The 17,669-nt window shown below is 42.8% G+C and overlaps 2 protein-coding genes across 2 annotated transcripts in view; one reads left to right on the plus strand and one right to left on the minus strand.

Annotated features, from left to right (window-relative positions):
• Nucleotides 1–6,572, minus strand: part of LOC308286701 (signal transducer and activator of transcription 1-like) — a 46,908-nt gene extending 40,336 nt beyond the window's left edge. The window contains exons 1-3 of the mRNA XM_080727797.1: nt 6,472–6,572; nt 3,891–4,021; nt 315–459 (exon numbers count right to left, since the gene is read on the minus strand). Coding sequence (XP_080583923.1) covers nt 315–459; nt 3,891–4,021 — 276 coding nt within the window. The 5' untranslated portion in view covers nt 6,472–6,572. The remainder of the gene's footprint in view (nt 1–314; nt 460–3,890; nt 4,022–6,471) is intronic.
• Nucleotides 6,573–8,566: 1,994 nt separating this feature from the next.
• Nucleotides 8,567–17,669, plus strand: part of LOC308286372 (germinal-center associated nuclear protein-like) — a gene marked incomplete at its 3' end in the record, with an annotated part of 100,249 nt that continues 91,146 nt past the window's right edge. The window contains exons 1-8 of the mRNA XM_080727368.1: nt 8,567–8,575; nt 10,951–11,236; nt 12,772–12,887; nt 13,270–13,332; nt 13,541–13,613; nt 14,027–14,137; nt 15,585–15,868; nt 16,704–17,113. Of these exons, the coding sequence (XP_080583494.1) occupies nt 11,032–11,236; nt 12,772–12,887; nt 13,270–13,332; nt 13,541–13,613; nt 14,027–14,137; nt 15,585–15,868; nt 16,704–17,113 (1,262 nt within the window). The 5' untranslated portion in view covers nt 8,567–8,575; nt 10,951–11,031. The remainder of the gene's footprint in view (nt 8,576–10,950; nt 11,237–12,771; nt 12,888–13,269; nt 13,333–13,540; nt 13,614–14,026; nt 14,138–15,584; nt 15,869–16,703; nt 17,114–17,669) is intronic.

Below are 17,669 nucleotides of genomic sequence, written 5' to 3' on the forward strand. Positions count from 1 at the left end.
TAGTTAAAAAAAAAGAAAAAAAAAAAAAACTTAGAAGGATTTGAAATATACAAAGACTTTTTCACGATTTTTCAAAAACAGCAGATCTACAAGCTGGTGTCGTGCTGCGAGCTTGTATATTTGCTATTTTTCAATAGTTAAAGCACAAAATAATGTGTAATAATGCGCTCCCAGTCTAAATGGGTTAAACCCCCTCCCCCTATGAAGAACATTCAAGGGGGGCCCGCAGTGAATCCTTGTACCCAGGGCCCAGAATTTGGTGTGACACCCCTGCATGTAAATATACTGTAATAACAGTTATAGCATCTTAATACCTGTAATTCACTTTTAATCCTGGTAAAGTTTGGTTTCTGCAGAATGTTGTTTGCCTGGACAAAGCCTTTCTGCAGATCCTCCAACTGGTGCAGGAGTTGATGGAAACAACTTCTGGCTGTGCTTTCATTCCCTGCTGCCAAACCCCTGTAGAATTATTATTATAAACAAATATAAAAGTGTTACTATTGTATTCGGTCCAAGACTTTTTATTGCCAGCAAAGAGAACCTGCTTTTTTATTAACCTTTGCACAACAGGAAAATGAAGTTTCTCCTCACACACTGTTGTCATGCCATGACATCAAACATCCTATAATAAACAACCAAATCTCGGTCTGTCCGATGTCTGTCTGATATTCCTGACATCAAGGTGCCCACATTTTGATATAACTGTCATTACTGATAACGCCGCCATGGTAACAGTATGACCAGTAAGACTCACAGATATAAAAAGCTAGATACCTCTTCCGCCGCTGCAGTTGATTGGAGCGACCTGTCAAACTTGATAGGCAGAAGTGCGGAAGTGCCAAAAGCACGCTGCCACTCCGCGACTTCAATTCAACTGAACGTCCCCTTCTGTGACACACGCGGAAGCGTCCACGCCTGCAGCCATATAATCTTGGAAAATTTGCCTATCAACCAAGACGGACGCCCCAGAGCCCACGGAGGCGTCTACCTTTTTATGTCTGTGGTAAGACTCCCTAAACGGGAGATACACAAACTTTAGAAGGCAATGGTAGTCAATTAGGAGGGAATATGGGAAATGGGACAGATTCATGTTGATGACATGACTTTAGAGATACTGTGTTACTGCTTTGCCTGATTTTAGGGCAAAATCTGTAGGATGTGTTTTTCAAGAATCAGCCTCATGGTGGCGCCAGAATAGGGCCATGCGAGAAATGAGGGGTGGAGGTTTTGGTTTGGCAGCCAAAAGGAGTGTGTGTGCAAAGTTTGGCATGGATCAGGGCAACGGTGGCGGAGATATGAGTAGGGCAAAAGTGTGACGTGACGTGTGACGGACAGACTGACAGACAGCCAGTGGAGTAACTGCAACTTCGGAGCACATAAGTTCCAACGGGCAAGGACTAGTACCAGTAAGACTCCCTAATCGGGAGATAAGCGACCGTTGGTCGCTTATCTCCACAAATAGGCCAAAAGTTTGTTTTACCAATTATCAAGACATACGGGCAGTTGACAGTTTGCCATGGTTACTCATTGAAGTTGAATCTCCATATATGGAGATAACCTACGCATCACACTAAGTCTGACCTCACCAGCCCATATTTGGGCATGAGCAACTTATGTCTCCATATATGGAGATATGATGACATCACACAGTCCTCAGCCGATGATGTGGCGTGATGTCATACAATACACAAACGAGCCCTACAGTATAAAGGGGCAATTCTTGCCAGGAAAGAAGCATTTCTTCGACTCAGACCTTATCGCCAGGGTTGGCTTATAGCAGCTGTCGGTAGATAATGCCGGTCTTATATAAGGGTCATTTGTGTACGGTGTGATTTGCCATGGTTACTCATTGAAGTTGAATCTCCATATATGGAGATAACCTACGCATCACACTAAGTCTGACCTCACCAGCCCATATTTGGGCATGAGCAACTTATGTCTCCATATATGGAGATATGATGACATCACACAGTCCTCAGCCGATGATGTGGCATGATGTCATACAATACACAAACGAGCCCTACAGTATAAAGGGGCAATTCTTGCCAGGAAAGAAGCATTTCTTCGACTCAGACCTTATCGCCAGGGTTGGCTTATAGCAGCTGTCGGTAGATAATGCCGGTCTTATATAAGGGTCATTTGTGTACGGTGTGATTTGCCATGGTTACTCATTGAAGTTGAATCTCCATATATGGAGATAACCTACGCATCACACTAAGTCTGACCTCACCAGCCCATATTTGGGCATGAGCAACTTATGTCTCCATATATGGAGATATGATGACATCACACAGTCCTCAGCCGATGATGTGGCATGATGTCATACAATACACAAACGAGCCCTACAGTATAAAGGGGCAATTCTTGCCAGGAAAGAAGCATTTCTTCGACTCAGACCTTATCGCCAGGGTTGGCTTATAGCAGCTGTCGGTAGATAATGCCGGTCTTATATAAGGGTCATTTGTGTACGGTGTGATTTGCCATGGTTACTCATTGAAGTTGAATCTCCATATATGGAGATAACCTACGCATCACACTAAGTCTGACCTCACCAGCCCATATTTGGGCATGAGCAACTTATGTCTCCATATATGGAGATATGATGACATCACACAGTCCTCAGCCGATGATGTGGCGTGATGTCATACAATACACAAACGAGCCCAGATATGAGCAGGGCAAAGGTGTGACGTGTGACGTGACGGACGTGACGGACGGCCGGTGGAGGTTTTGATACTAAACTGCGACCTTACGGTCGCAATAATATCGTCACTGTCGGGCAGAAACCTCGTATCTCCAAGTTTCAAATTTGTACATTTTTTCACAAAGTAAAGCACTGCTCCATCATACAAGGCCGCCGCACAAAAGTAGTGAAAACAGCTGATCTACAAGCACACAACGCCTCGCGGTGCGAGGCGTTGTGTGCTTGCAGATCGGATAAATACAAAACAAACGGTTTGGGACATACAAGGTTTCCAGCCGACAATGACGATATACATGGTAAGACAGAATTCAGTTCCCAGTGCATTCCTCACGACTCGCGTCAGTGTAACCACACTTGCAAATTCCCTGAATGTTATGGAATACACATGGACTGGTATTCATGGAATACCAGTCCATGTGCTCTCCGTGTCACAGTTATTACATAATCATCTAATCGAAATTACTTGACATAATGTCAATTATTTTGTCATAATCGTCATCATTTTCATGTTGAAGAATGTTCATACATTTTCAAACATTTTCAAAAATAATGGAAACAGCAGATGTGCAAGCTCACAACGCGCCACATCGCAACGCGTTGTGAGCTTGTAGATCGGCTATTTCCACTATCAATGTTCTTTTTTAAGTATAAAGTTGTCAAATATGTCTGTCACTTCTTTGTTGCGACCGTCAGGTCGCATTTACTATCAAAACCTCCACCGGCTGTCAGTCAGTATGTCTGTCAGTCTGTCAGTCAAACGTCACACTTTTGCCCTTCTCATATCTCTGCCACCGTTGCCCCGATCCATGCCAAAATTTGCACACACACTCCTTGCCTGCCAAACCACTACCTCCACCCCCCATTTCTCACATGCCCCTCTTCTAGCGCCACCATGAGTCCGATTCTTGCAAAACACATTTTTGGACACTGCTCCTACAAATTTTGCCCTAAAATCACGCAAATCGGTACACAGTATGTCTTCATGTCATCAACATGGATCTGTCCTATTTAGCGCCACCATCAGGACGATTTTTACATGCGACCTGACGGTCACTTATCTCCCGATTTAGGGAGTCTTACTGGTATATTTAGATTATGTGTCATGAGTGACAATAATAATTGATCGTCCTGTAAAATGTCATCATTGTGACAGCCCTATCCGAGCAATGAGACAGGTCTAACTTACCAGTCTATGCTCTCTATCCAGTGAGACAGGTAGTGTCTCACCTCCATGGGGAAGTTTATGGCCTCATACAGCTGATTCACCTGCTCCTGCTGTGCAGCATCCAGATGCTGCAACGCCCCCCACTGGGCCATCTAGGAATGACATTATACCAAAACAAACAAACTATGATTTGCTATGCATGATTAGGCAACTGCAGTGGTCTCACCAGGGACGTGCTGGGCCCCTGATTCAGCCCGGGAAAAAGAGTTGTAGAGGCCCTCATTGCGTGCTATAGAGAGAGATCTCTCTCTCTCTTTAGCGCTGCTGCTACTCAAAGATTTGCCATTTCAGATCATGACAAGTGACAAGCCAGTGGGCCAATTACATGAGTTATATTTCGTCGTTGTCGGCTGGAAACCTTGTATGTCCAAAACCATTTTAAAAATGATTTAAACTAGTGAAAACAGCAGATCTACAAGCGTGTGCTTGTAGATCTGCTGTTTTCACTACTTTTGTGTGACAGCTTTGTATGATGAAGCAGGGCTTTGCTAAAAAATGTACACATTTGAAACGAGGAGATACAAGGTTTCTGCCCGACAGTGACGATTTAATTTGTTGGGCGCCCAACCCCCAAAATGGAACGAAGGCCGACATTTTATTTTAAATGTTTTCCTAATGGCCGGCCTGGATCGGCCGGGAATGAACCGGCGGTTCGGGGGTTGTCACGCTTTTCCCAATGGCCAGCACGTCCCTGGGTCTCACATAGGGATGTAGTTGTGCAGACCCCCATCTGAAAAGTAGAGATGCTCCGATTGCGATTTCTGGGGGCGATACCGATCACCGATCAATTGGTATCAATTTGCTGATTCATGATCACAGCGTCAAATCCATAAATTCTTCTATTTATTGTGTTACTGTAGCAGCATTTGTATATTTAATCATGATTCTACTTACAAAACACTGACATTGTATATTAAAGGAGTAGTTCACCCCCAAAATGACTTTTTTTCTATTGATTAGTCACGCCATGGAGAGTAGAGTTCAATAATATTGTTTGGTTTTTGTCACATTCCTAAGACAAAAATTTGATTCGAGTAAATTTACCCCCATTGATTCCGGATGGGGACCCGTTTCGAAACGGGTCCCCATCTGGAACGAATGGGGGTAAATTGATTGTTATCACATTTTTGTCTTGACAAAAACCAAACAATCTTATTGAACTCTACTCTCCATGGCGTGACTAATCAATAGAAAAAAAGTCATTTTGGGGGTGAACTACTCCTTTAAGTATAAACATTAGAGGAGGCTGATATCCTTTAGTATCCAATTCAACTTGTAGGAGTTGAAGCTGAGGTTACATTCAGTCCCACATATAAATACTGTGAAAATAGCTGATCTAGCTTGTAGATCGGCAAAGCCGATACCAATCAAAGCCGATAGAGGCATTTTCGGCCTATCGGGATCACTCATCGATGAATCGGCACATCTCTACTGAAAAGATGGTGTGCCAGGGACCCCAGACAAGATTTATTGCGTCGTTAAAATGTTTCAATAATATTCAAATATTAAAGATGAACATTTTTATGTTCAAGATCTTTTGAAAATAGGCGATCTACAAGCTCACAAGGCCTTGTGAAGTGAGGTGTTGTGAGCTTGCAAATTGTCTATTTTCAAATAGCTGATCTACCTAGGAGTTGAAGTAGTTAAACTGATCTTGGTCATCATGATACCATCTAAACACATTTTGCTGGGGACCCCCTGGAACCCCCTCAAGGACTCCTGGGGGTCCCCGGACCACACTTGAGAATCACTGGGACAGAGAATCCTCAGTCACCACGACTGATTTCAATCATTTGAATGTGTTCTGTTCTGTGGAAGCAGACCTACAAGCTCACAACAAGTCTGTGAGCTTGTATCTCTCTCTCTCTCTCTCTCTCTCTCTCTCTCTCTCTCTCTCTCTCTCTCACACACACATTTATTATAGGCCTAGGCTATAGGCTATATATAATTTCTAAGAGAAAATTCTTAAAAATTCCAAAGATTTGAGAAGAAATGTTTAAAGAAGTAGTGATAGAAGGACATAGCAGACCGTGTTGCTTCGAGCAGAGTTGTGAGCTTGTAGATCTGCTATTTTCACATTACACTTCAGTTTGAGTTATGGGCAAATGTGTAATTTCTCTTTTGGGTCATTGCCTAAAAAGTTTGGGAACCACTGCTATAGGGTGTTTGTAAAATAGCAGATCTACAAGCTCACATTGCGTTGCGATGAGACACATTGTGAGCGTATCTGCTATTTTCAAATGATTTGTATACATTTGAAAACTTGCATAATGAGTAGGCCTACTTTTGGTACTTGAAGTAGGCCTACATTTTGATAGCGATACTTTTGTACTTTTACTCAAGTAGACCTACATTTTTAACTCTGGACTTTTACTTGTAACAGAGTATTTCTACAGTGCAATATTGACAATTTTTAAATAATATTGAAACATGTGAGTAGCCTACTTTTCCCACCACAGGTTTACATTTCCTCAATGAACACATTCCAAAAAACAAAACAACAGCCATAAATACATGAATAAATGCATACAGTGGTTGTTACCTGAGCAGCGTGTGATGATCAACAGATGGTGTGGTGTAGGCTATATAGTTGTATACACTACAGCAGTTGTCACAGGACTACCTGTTGGCTGCATGTAGCTGTATGTAGCCTACTCGATATCATAACTCTATGACTGTAGTCACTGTACTGCCTACTGTCTGTGTTGCCAGATTCTGCGAGAGAAACAAGCTACCAGGTCAACAAGACTTGAGGAATCCACTGGGTCACATGAGCAGAGCACATACAACCTTTACTTTATAGGCTAGTATAGCCAGCTCTACATCATCAGCTGTTGAAAAGAGAAGAAGAAGAAGAAGAAGAAGAAGAAGAAGAAGAAGAAGAAGAAGAAGAAGAAAAAGATATAGGCTATCCACCTGTTTCCATGAGAATTTACTGTAGCATTATCTGTGGGACACTTCCGGAGAACAGCTAACATACAAGCTCACGTCGCGTCGCAGATGCAACCGTTGTGAGCTTGTAGATCACACTCGGCTGTGGCGCCGGAAGCTGCCGCACACCTTCTGCGCAATGCATGATGGGACGTTGTAAAGTTGTGGATAAAATAAAGTTTATTATTAGCCTATATATAGCTATAGTGTGTGGCAGAGAGTCGCAGCCCCATCTTGAAGCCTCAAAAGTCAAGTATCTCCCCCCGGACCAGTGAGATGTCGCGTTGGTCTAGTATGTAACGGCTGGGATTCGAACCCGGGCCTCTCGCGTGAAAGTCCAATATCTTAACCATCAGACCAAAAAGGCATCTCTGTTGTCTGAGGGAGAATACTAGACTATTTAGGCTTCAGGCTGGGACTGCGACTCTCTCCGCCACACTCACCCCCTTTCAGACCTCCTCTAGAGAAACCAGGCCCCACATCGGGCGACATTGTAACCACTGGGATTCAAACTCAGGCCTCCCGTGTGAGAGTCCAATATCCTAACCATCAGAGAGACATTCTAACAATGGGACTCCCTGGCACAAAACATATTTTCAGATGGTTAGGGACAAATACATATTAATTGAGGGTCTATGACATGAAAATATTTGAGAACCACTGGTTACAATAGTAAACAAAAAGTAAGTTGATCTGCACTGCAGGGACAATACAAAAAAACAATGTAGGCCTATTGAGTTATAAAAACATGAAACCGTTGCATATAGGGTTTATAGCCAAGGCTAATTTGCACGGTTTACAAGCAACTTTGCATGAAAACAAGCCCAACTTCGCTTATAATAAGCACACTTGGCAACACTGCCTACCTCACACCATGTAAGGTAGATGTGGTTGCTATTTACTACTCAATGCTTACATCCGGTCTAGGGTCCGCCTCCTGTATCCGCTATGTGCCACATACACATACACTCACGTGCTGTTTCCGTGTCCGGTCTAGACTCAGACCGGAACAGGAACGTGCACAGTGAACTGATCCCAGGCCTCCGCCCACCCGCCAAACCACGTGATTCTCGGCAAACCATGACTTAAGGTACATTATTGCCTTGAATATAAACAGGGTTGGTAGACATCATAGATAATGGTAGACATACAGAGATGTTTATTGTATTACAAAAGTACTGGTGTCAGAATATACTAAAGTAAGCTACTAGTAAAAGGAAGAAGGAAAATAAAATATCTTTATATAAACTGCCACTTACTTACTTTTAATATAAACTTTCGCTTTAGGGTTTGAAACTTTGAATTGCCTTTAGTACAAAACATTCATTGAGGATGCAGCTTTGTTTTTTTATTTTATTTCTTTCAAATATCATATTCTCTGCTAGGCTGATGGTTTTTGTTTAACCAGGGGAAATCCTCAATAAGAAAAAACATATTAAAATAAAAATAAATACAAATAAATGGTGTAATTTTACACCTTTATTTTACTTAAATGCTGTGTGTTTATTGAACATAACAGTATATTGTTTATGTCATTAATGATAGAGACTACTCTACTGTATTATTAATTACTTTAGATCGTTGTTTCTTAGGACTGGGAACTACATAGAGAGCGGAATGGATTCCAGTCGGGACCAAAACACGGGCGGACGGGAACTGAGGGAAAACGGTTTCCTGTGCGCCCAGAAGGAGAAGCTAACGGCTAACTTCTAACGGTAAGAGATTGTTTATGAGCCTTTATTAACCGTTTAATTATCAGACTCACTTTAATTTGTTTTTCCCCGCTTGAGAGGAGATACATATCATAACGTTACATGACGTTGTAATGGTTAAACCACGAGCTGCGTTCAGAAACACACAAGTTGTTGAGTTGTTGTATATCAGTGCTTCTAAGGCAGGGGTCTTCAACGTTTTCAGGCCAAGGACCCCTTCGTTGAGAGAGAGATGAAGCAGGGACCCCCATAATCCCATCATATATAATATATGATCATATATAATATATGATGATATATATATGATATATTCCATATAGTTTCATTGTTTGACAGCACAATTCAGTGTATTTGGGATTCATGTCGATTTGTGTTTTCAGATATTTAACCACTTGAACCGTCAATACTTAATAAACTTGACCTTTCAATCTGTACTTAGTGTGCTCTTTTCCCCCCTCTACACCTAACCTCTTTGCCAAAAATAGCCGATCTACAAGCTCACAACGCCTCGCAGTGTGAACTTGTAAATCTGCTATTTTTGGCTACAGTTCTCAGAATATGGACACTAGGGGTTCAAGTTTTTAATATAAAAAAGGATTGGAAGATTTGGAGGACCCCCTCTGGTAACTCTGAGGACCCCCTAGGGGTCCTGGACCCCCTGTTGAAGACCCCTGCTATAATATGTTGTCCTTGACTGAGCATGGTTACACAATTCCATGCAGTGTTGATGTGATACCATGTAAATCTAAGTAAAACATTTTCTACACATTTTCTACACTACATGTGTAGTGTAGTCTTCTTGTTAATTAATTAATTCCTCTGTTAAAAAATAATACAACTCGCGCCCATTTGGTTTCATTTTACATTGATTGATTGATTGAAGACTTAATTAGAAGTTTGCATAGGAAAAGGTACAGTTTCATGACGGTACAATTCACTGGTACAAGGTCTACTAAAAGGAGATCCTAGAAAAGACTAAGCTTATTTCCACAGGAAAGCATTGAAGTATCTCATATAACATTGAATGACAGATGGATAGAACACAGTACTATGCAGTTACACTCTCAAGAGTTAAAGATCCAGGGTCCTTTTGGTTCCCAACTCTCCATCATTTAGCTGGGGACCACCTGGAACCCCCTCAAGGACCACTGGTGGTCCCCGGACCCCTGGTTGAAAACCACTGATTTATTAGAACAACGGACAGCTTGTGCTAATGAAAGTATTATTGGACAGGCTGTTAATGTCAATATATTCGGATTTTATCAACATTAAACATTTTCATGAATAGTCAATGACAAAAGAATACATACAGTAGTTCTCAAACTTTGTTATTACTTATTTATTTTAAGGACCCCCCTCCCCCCATGCTGTGGGTGTACAAATGGCCCCATTTCGTTCCTTTTGTAGTTTTGTACACTGTTGTAGTTGCTGTCCCGCAAGGGTCCATTTGGGACCCCCTGAAGGAACCACGAGAGTACCTGGACCCCCCTTTGAGAACCAGTTCTAGGGATGGGACAATATGACAATTTAATATCATGATTATTGTGACCAAAGCAATTGCGATTTAATGTACTTAATTTACGTTACTGGGCAGTGAACAGCGGCAACGACAACGTTCATTTTAACTTGCTGTCTGCAGTGTAACATTATTGTTGATCATGCGTGATGTGATGAAAGCATTGGTAGGTCAGGAAATGAGTCTTGATTACATTTGTTTCTCAGTACATTGATGGAGGTCAAACTTAAACAGTGATGTTACTAGGTTTTCAATGTAATGGGTCCCGGGACCACAGGTGGTCATTCAAATGGGTCCCAGAAAAGTTTTATGAGTCCTCACAATGTTTTCGAGCGCTGTGAGCTTGTAGATCGGCTATTTTCAAAATGTTTGCCTATTTCTTATATTTATTTTACAATTTGGCTAATGTTTGAACTTAGAACTACTAAAACTACTGAAACATGTGCCTCTAATGAATTCGGGTTAGGACGTCGGTGGAATCAAAACATTGACGTTTCTATCGCCTGTTTAAGACTTTCTACGTGGATTTTATTTGTGTTAACGTAGGGTAAAGTAGGATGCTTTCACCCATGAACAATGGTGGTGTCTGTGGAATTTTAAAATGTTTTTCTTTTACCGCGACCCGGTAAATTATTTTAACATGGACTCCAATGGAGGCGAATCCCCGGGACCCCAGGACCATGACATGAATGAGTCCCTGGGCGACTTGAATGAGTTTTTGATGCGGGATGCGCACGTAATGACATCACTGCTTAAAGCAACATTCTTTCCATTGCAGGAGAGTGAGGAGACATGATTTGTGGAAACAGACGTGGTTTATTTACATATATTTACCTGACTGTGTTTTTGTCTGCTGCTTCAGGAATCAGCAGCCAAGACAAAGAAAACGACAGACAGCGCAGAAGAGCAAACAGACACACGTCAATGTTGTCTTCCCGGTAAAATGAATCCCAGCGGCGGCGGACTGTTCGGGGCCTCGCCTCAAGGGGGCGCTTTCCAGGTCCCCAGCGGCGGCAACAACGGCGGCAGCAACAAGCCGGGGTTGTTCCAGTCGGCGTTTGGCGCTCAGCCACAGAGCGCAGCATTCTTCCAGTCTGGAACGTTCCCACAGCCCACCATGATTCAGGGACACACACCCACTGTTGGAGGTAGGTACAGGGGTGTTGCACCACATTCTGGGCCCTGGGTACAAGGATTCATTGCGGGGCCCCCCATGAATGCTCTTCATAGGTGAAGGGGCCCATTTAGACTGGGAACGCATTATTTGGCGCTTTAACAATTGAAAAATAGCAGATATAGTATTAGCTATTCTAGCGCCACCTTCAGGCCGATTTTTAAAACACATTTTTGGACACTGCTCCTACAGTTTTTGCCCTAAAATCACGAATATCACTACACAGCATGTCTACACTCATGTCATCAACATGGATCAGGAAAAACACATTTTTGCCCTATTTGTGGAGATAAGCCACCTACGGTCGCTTATCTCCCGATTAGGGAGTCTTACTGGTGTATTATGTTATGTAATGTAATCTTGCCGATTTAGTAAGAGACTCGTCGCCAATTGCAAGATATTTAAAAGTTATTTGGGGCCATGATGATATCCTTTTCTTCCCACAACTAGACTAAGGATTTATATTGTCTGTGTTATTGTTTACAACCACAATTATTCACGTGTGGCAAGATCGCGGTTCACTAGTTTTTAGGGTTTCCTGCAGGAAAAAGTCTTGACCAGGGGGGATAATTTTTGATAATTAATTAATTAATTCAAGTAATTAATTCACTTAATTTGTAATATTAATTCTTAATTTTGCCCTATAAAAAACACATAAATGTGCCCATAATGACGGAAAACACAACTAAATGAATTCCCTTATTTTAGACTAATTCTTATTTTTGCCCTCAACATAAAAGGAGAGGTTGACTCTTGTCTCTTGGCCAGGGGGGACAGATTTTAGGCCAGGGGGCCCCCCTGGCCAATAAAGTGCTGCAGGAAACCCTGCTATAGTGTAGGCTTAGAAGCCTTTTCAGAAGTTAATTTAATGTTTTCAATTTAATGATTTCCTTTATCCTCATCTAATCTTGCGCTAATGCACGCAACTGTTTTTGCCATGTTTTAAGGCCGTGTATGCTTTTCAGAAGTTAATTTAATGTTTTCCATTTAATGATTTATTTTATCGTCATCTTGCACTAATGCACGCAACTGTTTTCGCCAGGTTTTAAGGTCTTATTTTAGTTGTTTCTCATAAGCTCGCAACCCTCCTTGCACATCGGCCCCCACCTTTGCGCACAGATTCACCGGGAAATACTCGGTCGCCTAGCCCAGATGATTAACTTAATGTGCAACATTGTTTTCTCACTCAACAGTAAACAAACCAACATAAGGTTTAAGTGTATAGACTATAGAGGGTATCTGCCAATTCTAAAGTGACAATTTAAGGACTTAATACCTCTAAAATGACAAATTAAACATTGGCCAAATTGTCTAACATAAGAGGCAGAAATTGTAGCGCTGCGAGGCGTTGTGAGCATGTAGATCTGCTATTTTCACAATAGAACCATGTTATACAAAATGTAATGCCTCAACTCTTAGTGCTCGTGAGGGTGGGGGGGTCCCCAGTTAAAATATGATTATTTTGGGGGTCGAGAACCCCTGTTCTAAATGGTCTCCATGGTGACACAGGCCCAGCTGGAAGCACCACGTTTGGACTCGCCCCGACCTTTGGACAGACGGCCTCCCTGGGACAGAGCGCCGTGTTCGGACAGTCGGGATCGGAACCGGCAACCCCAATGAGTCAGGTAGGTTATTCTGCAGTATTGCGATGTTATATGTCGGCCTGTCAGTGATTACATAATCGTCTGATCGCAATTATTTGACATACCGGTAATCGCGGCGCGTTGTGAGCTTGTGGTTCGGCTATTTCCACTATCAATGTTCAAGTTGTCAAATATGTCAGTTATTTCTTACTCTATTTAGGTCATGTGTCATATATGCCATGTGCCTTAAAGCCTAAAAGCTAAACAGAAATGTAATTGTCAACGACAAAAACAATTAAATCGCTAATCACAATTATTTGTGACAGCCCTAGTTATATTATTCCGTAACTGTACGTTTTCTTACTCTGTAAGAGATCAATAATCACTGTTCTATTCCATTCCATTCTGCTCTGTTCCGTTCCAGGCGTTTGGTCAGAGCAGCTCCATGTTCGGGGCTGGCGGTGGCAGCACACCAGCTTTTGGACAGGTCAGTATCACTAATAATAATTATAACATCATTAATAATGAATAATTATAGTTGGATAGGTCAGTGGATGCTTTTATCTCTGGGAAAACGGGAATGCAAATGTTCCCATTTCTTTTTGTAATGCTGAAAACACAATGAAAGAATTGACCGCATTTATTTGTTTGCAACAATGAATCGTGGCTAACATACTGATTCCCCCTCCCTCCAGGTGAGTGGGGCCGTGTTTGGACAGACCCCAGCCTTTGGACAGCAGTCAGCGTTTGGTCAGCAGCCTCCTCCAGGTAGGGTTTGGGCGATCTGGAAAAATACAATATCACGATATTTTCCCAAGCTGTATCACGATACACGATTTTATCACGATTCTTTTTCACGTTGGTTTTTATGGTTATTTTTCAAGTTACTTGACAAAAAACTAGAGTCTCTGGGTTCCTTTTGGGAGGTCTACATTGAACTTTACAAGTATGTAAGTCTGACAGTGTACAAATGAAACCAAATGGACCCTTACGGGTCCATTTGGTTTCATTTGTATACCGTCAGAGTTAAGAACTGATGATTTTGACCAATTCTGCAATGAATCTCTGTATTAACGATTGAACAGGATTTTTTTTACAAGGCTCCCTCAATTGTATCACAATATATACGATACCTCTGAAAAGGCATATTATTATCACCATATCACCATATCACCCACCCCTACCTCCAGGTCAGCAGCCAGCGTTCGGTCAGCAGCCTCCTTCGGGCTTCGGTCAGCAGCAGCAGCCTTCAGGATTCAGCCTCTCGTCTGCCATCTCCCACACGACGACAGGTAGGGTCAGGGGTGTCTCACCAAATTCTGGGCCCTGGGTACAAGGATTCACTGCGGGCCCCCCCATGAATGTTCTTCATAGGGGGAGGGGCATAGAGTTATAATAAGAATAGAGAGGACACCAGATATCCCCGCCCGTCCACTTGCATTGAGTTGCTCACCCAGCGCATGAAGCGTACTTCCGCGTTTGAGACGCCTCTGAAACGTGACGTAGTGGGGCCACTGTGGCGCATTTTGCGTCATAGTTTGTGTTCATGGACGCGCTGGGGCTCTAATTCATGAACGAGCACTTCCGGTATTAACGCGCGTCAATACAAAGAAGCCCAGATGCGCGTTCGTGATTAGAAGCCCCAACTGCAGTACCTCAAAACGGCCACCATGTCCATGACGCTTCAGGGCTCACCCATGGTTCTGGGGGCTTGGGGAAGGGGTTTAACCCATTTAGACTGGGAACGCATTATTTTGTGCTCTAAAAAATAAAAATATTTGAGTAACAAATGTTTGCTTACAAAATACATATATTGAAAGATTTGCACGCATTTTCATGACTTTTCAAAAAAATAGCTAAAGTTGGGCACTAGTAACTCAGTCCCACTTTTCCCCCCCTTGTGACGCCCCTGAGTAGATTACAGAGTTGAGAACAGTCCGGGCATGGGTCGGGTCTGTTTCAAATTGCCACGGGTCTTGGTCGGTCCACCTGAGAAGGATGGACCTCTGATAACCCGACGAACAATGAATAATGCTTGGTTTATTTAAACAGCAGTAATTAAGCTACAACTAATATTCTAACTAATATCTTTATTCCTTTAACCCATTAAGACCTGGAATTATTTAACACTTTAGCTTGAAAAAATAGCAGATATACACGCCGCACCAGCTAAATTTAGAACAAAAAACAAATGTTTACATATATATGCCGCACCTGACTATGGGGCTTTTAAGCCGTGACATAATTTTGTTGTCAGACCTCCAAGCGGATTTATTGTCAATATGTGTCCCTCGCTATTTCAACAGATCCGAGACAAAAATAACAACTAAAGTATAATTCTACCACTTTCCTGTCAACAAGAAAGAGAAGACAAATGAGTAAATAGTAAAAATAGTAAAAAGATTCACGGGCGCTGGGGCCTTTTGGCCCCAAAAGTTCTCCTCTGCCTACATAATGAAGTCAGACTTAAGAGCCCCTAGCCGCAGGTGTCCTTCCTGCTTCCCGCTAGATCGCCCCTGGTGGCCGTAAGCTGTAACAATCTATATATAAATCCTTGTTAAAGACCATTGTAAAACTAAATAACTATATAATCTATATATAAGCCCACCCTTGTATAAGCCGCAGGGTTCAAAACATGGGAAAAAAGCAGCGGCTTATAGTCCGGCAATTACGGGTATGTATTTTTCCCATCATGCATCAATCAGAACCAGAAGGATCAAATTGTATCGTTGCCCACAGGTTCCACCTCCACCGCAGCCTCCTTTGGACACACCCCCTTCGGCCAGCCTCTGTCCACCAGCTCCTCCTCCTCTGGGGTGTTTGGCTCAACGGTCCAGGGTGCATCCTCCGGGGTGTTCGGCTCAACGGCTCAGGGTGCATCCCCCGGGGTGTTCGGCTCAACGGTCCAAGGTGCACCATCCTCCGGGGTGTTCGGCTCAACGGTCCAAGGTGCACCATCCTCTGGGGTGTTCGGCTCAACGGTCCAGGGTGCATCCTCCGGGGTGTTCGGCTCAACGGCTCAGGTAGGGTTGGGCGATATGGAACAATATCACGATATTTTCTCAAGCTGTATCACGACACACGATATTATCACAATTCTTTTTCACGTTGGTTTCTATGCTTATTTTTCAAGTTACTTGACAAAAACTAGAATCTCTGGGTTCCTTTTGGGAGGTCTAAATAGAACTTAGAATATGTAACTCTGACAGTATACGAATGAAACCAAATCAACCAAATGGACCCGTAAGGTTCCATTTGGTTTCATTCGCATACTGTCAGAGTTAAGTGGAGACAAATGACGTTTTAAAGTTTGAGAATTGATGATTTTGACCAAAATGCAGGTTTAATTGAATTCTGCAATGAATCTCTGTATTAACGATTAAACAGGATTTTTTTTACAAGGCTCCCTCAATTGTATCACAATATATACGGTACGTCTAAAAAGGCACATCGTGGAGACATTGTATCGTCTCAACTAGGGCTGTCACAATTATTACATAAACGTCTAATCGTGATTTTTTGAAATAATTGTGATTATATTTCATAATCGTCATAATTGTTTCCATGTTGAAAAATGTTCATATATTTAAAAAAAAAAGTCAAAAATATCAATGTTCTTTTTTAAGCATAAAGTTGTCAAATATGTCAGTAATTTCTTTGTATATTTAGGTTATGTGTCATATCTACCATGTGCAACTTCAGAGCCTAAAAGCCAAACTGAAATGTAATTGCAAACGACAAAAACACAATTAAATCGTTAATCGCAATTATCGAGTGACAAATAATCGTCATGTAAAATGGCATAATCGTGACAGCCCTAGTCTCAACGATAATTATCACCATGTCGCCCACCCCTAGGCCCAGGGTGCATCCTCCGGGGTGTTCGGCGGCGGCGGCGCGGTGGCCCAGGGTTTCAGCTTCAAGCCCTCCAACGAGGCTCTCTTCAAGCCCATCTTCAGCGCCAGCCCCGAACCGCCGGCCAGCAACAACCCGGAGCCCGGCGGCGGGTCGTCTGTGCCGTCCCACGGCGCCTCCTCTGGTGGCATGGAGAGCAGCGCTCCTCCTGCTCCTCTTCCCCTGGGCTTCAGCTTCTCCCAGCCGGCCAACGTCGCCTCCGCCCAGAAAGAACCTCCTCAGCCCTCCTCCGTCGCCTCCACTGGGCTGCAGTTCACCTTCTCCCAGCCGGCTGCACCCTGTAGCACCAGCACTGCACCCAGCACCACCTCCACCTCCTCCTCCACCCAGCCCACCACCCCGTCTTCATTCAGGTCTGACCACAAAGATGCGCGTCTTTACAATGTACGGCATAGGGATGGGACGATATGAAAATGTCATATCCTGATTATTGTGACAAAAGAAATCGCGATTTACGATATTATCACGATAATCAAAATCCATTATACTGGGGTGGAACAAGCTCACAACGCGTCACAACGTGACACATTGTGAGCTTGTAGATCAGCTGTTTTTTGGCAAAGACATTTGACAGAGAGTGAAAAAAAAACCTCAAGTACAGCATTTTCTGGACTATAAGGCGCACCTGACTATAAGGCGCACTGTCAATGAATGGTCTATTTTCAAACTGTTTTCATATATAAGGCGCACCTGACTATAAGGCGCACATAATAGACGCTACCGTTGCGTTATGCATCCAACAGATGGAGCTGTGCTAAAGGGAATGTCAATGTCAATGAATGATCCATATATAAGGCGCACTGGACTATAAGCCGCACTGTAGTTTTTTGAGAAAATTAAAGGCTTTTAGGTGCGCCTTATAGTCCGGAAAATACTGTACGTATATTATAAGTACCTTTTACCAATTCT

The sequence above is a fragment of the Nannobrachium achirus genome (assembly GCF_963921795.1).
Source record: "Nannobrachium achirus genome assembly, chromosome: 6".
Classification (NCBI taxonomy): domain Eukaryota; kingdom Metazoa; phylum Chordata; class Actinopteri; order Myctophiformes; family Myctophidae; genus Nannobrachium; species Nannobrachium achirus.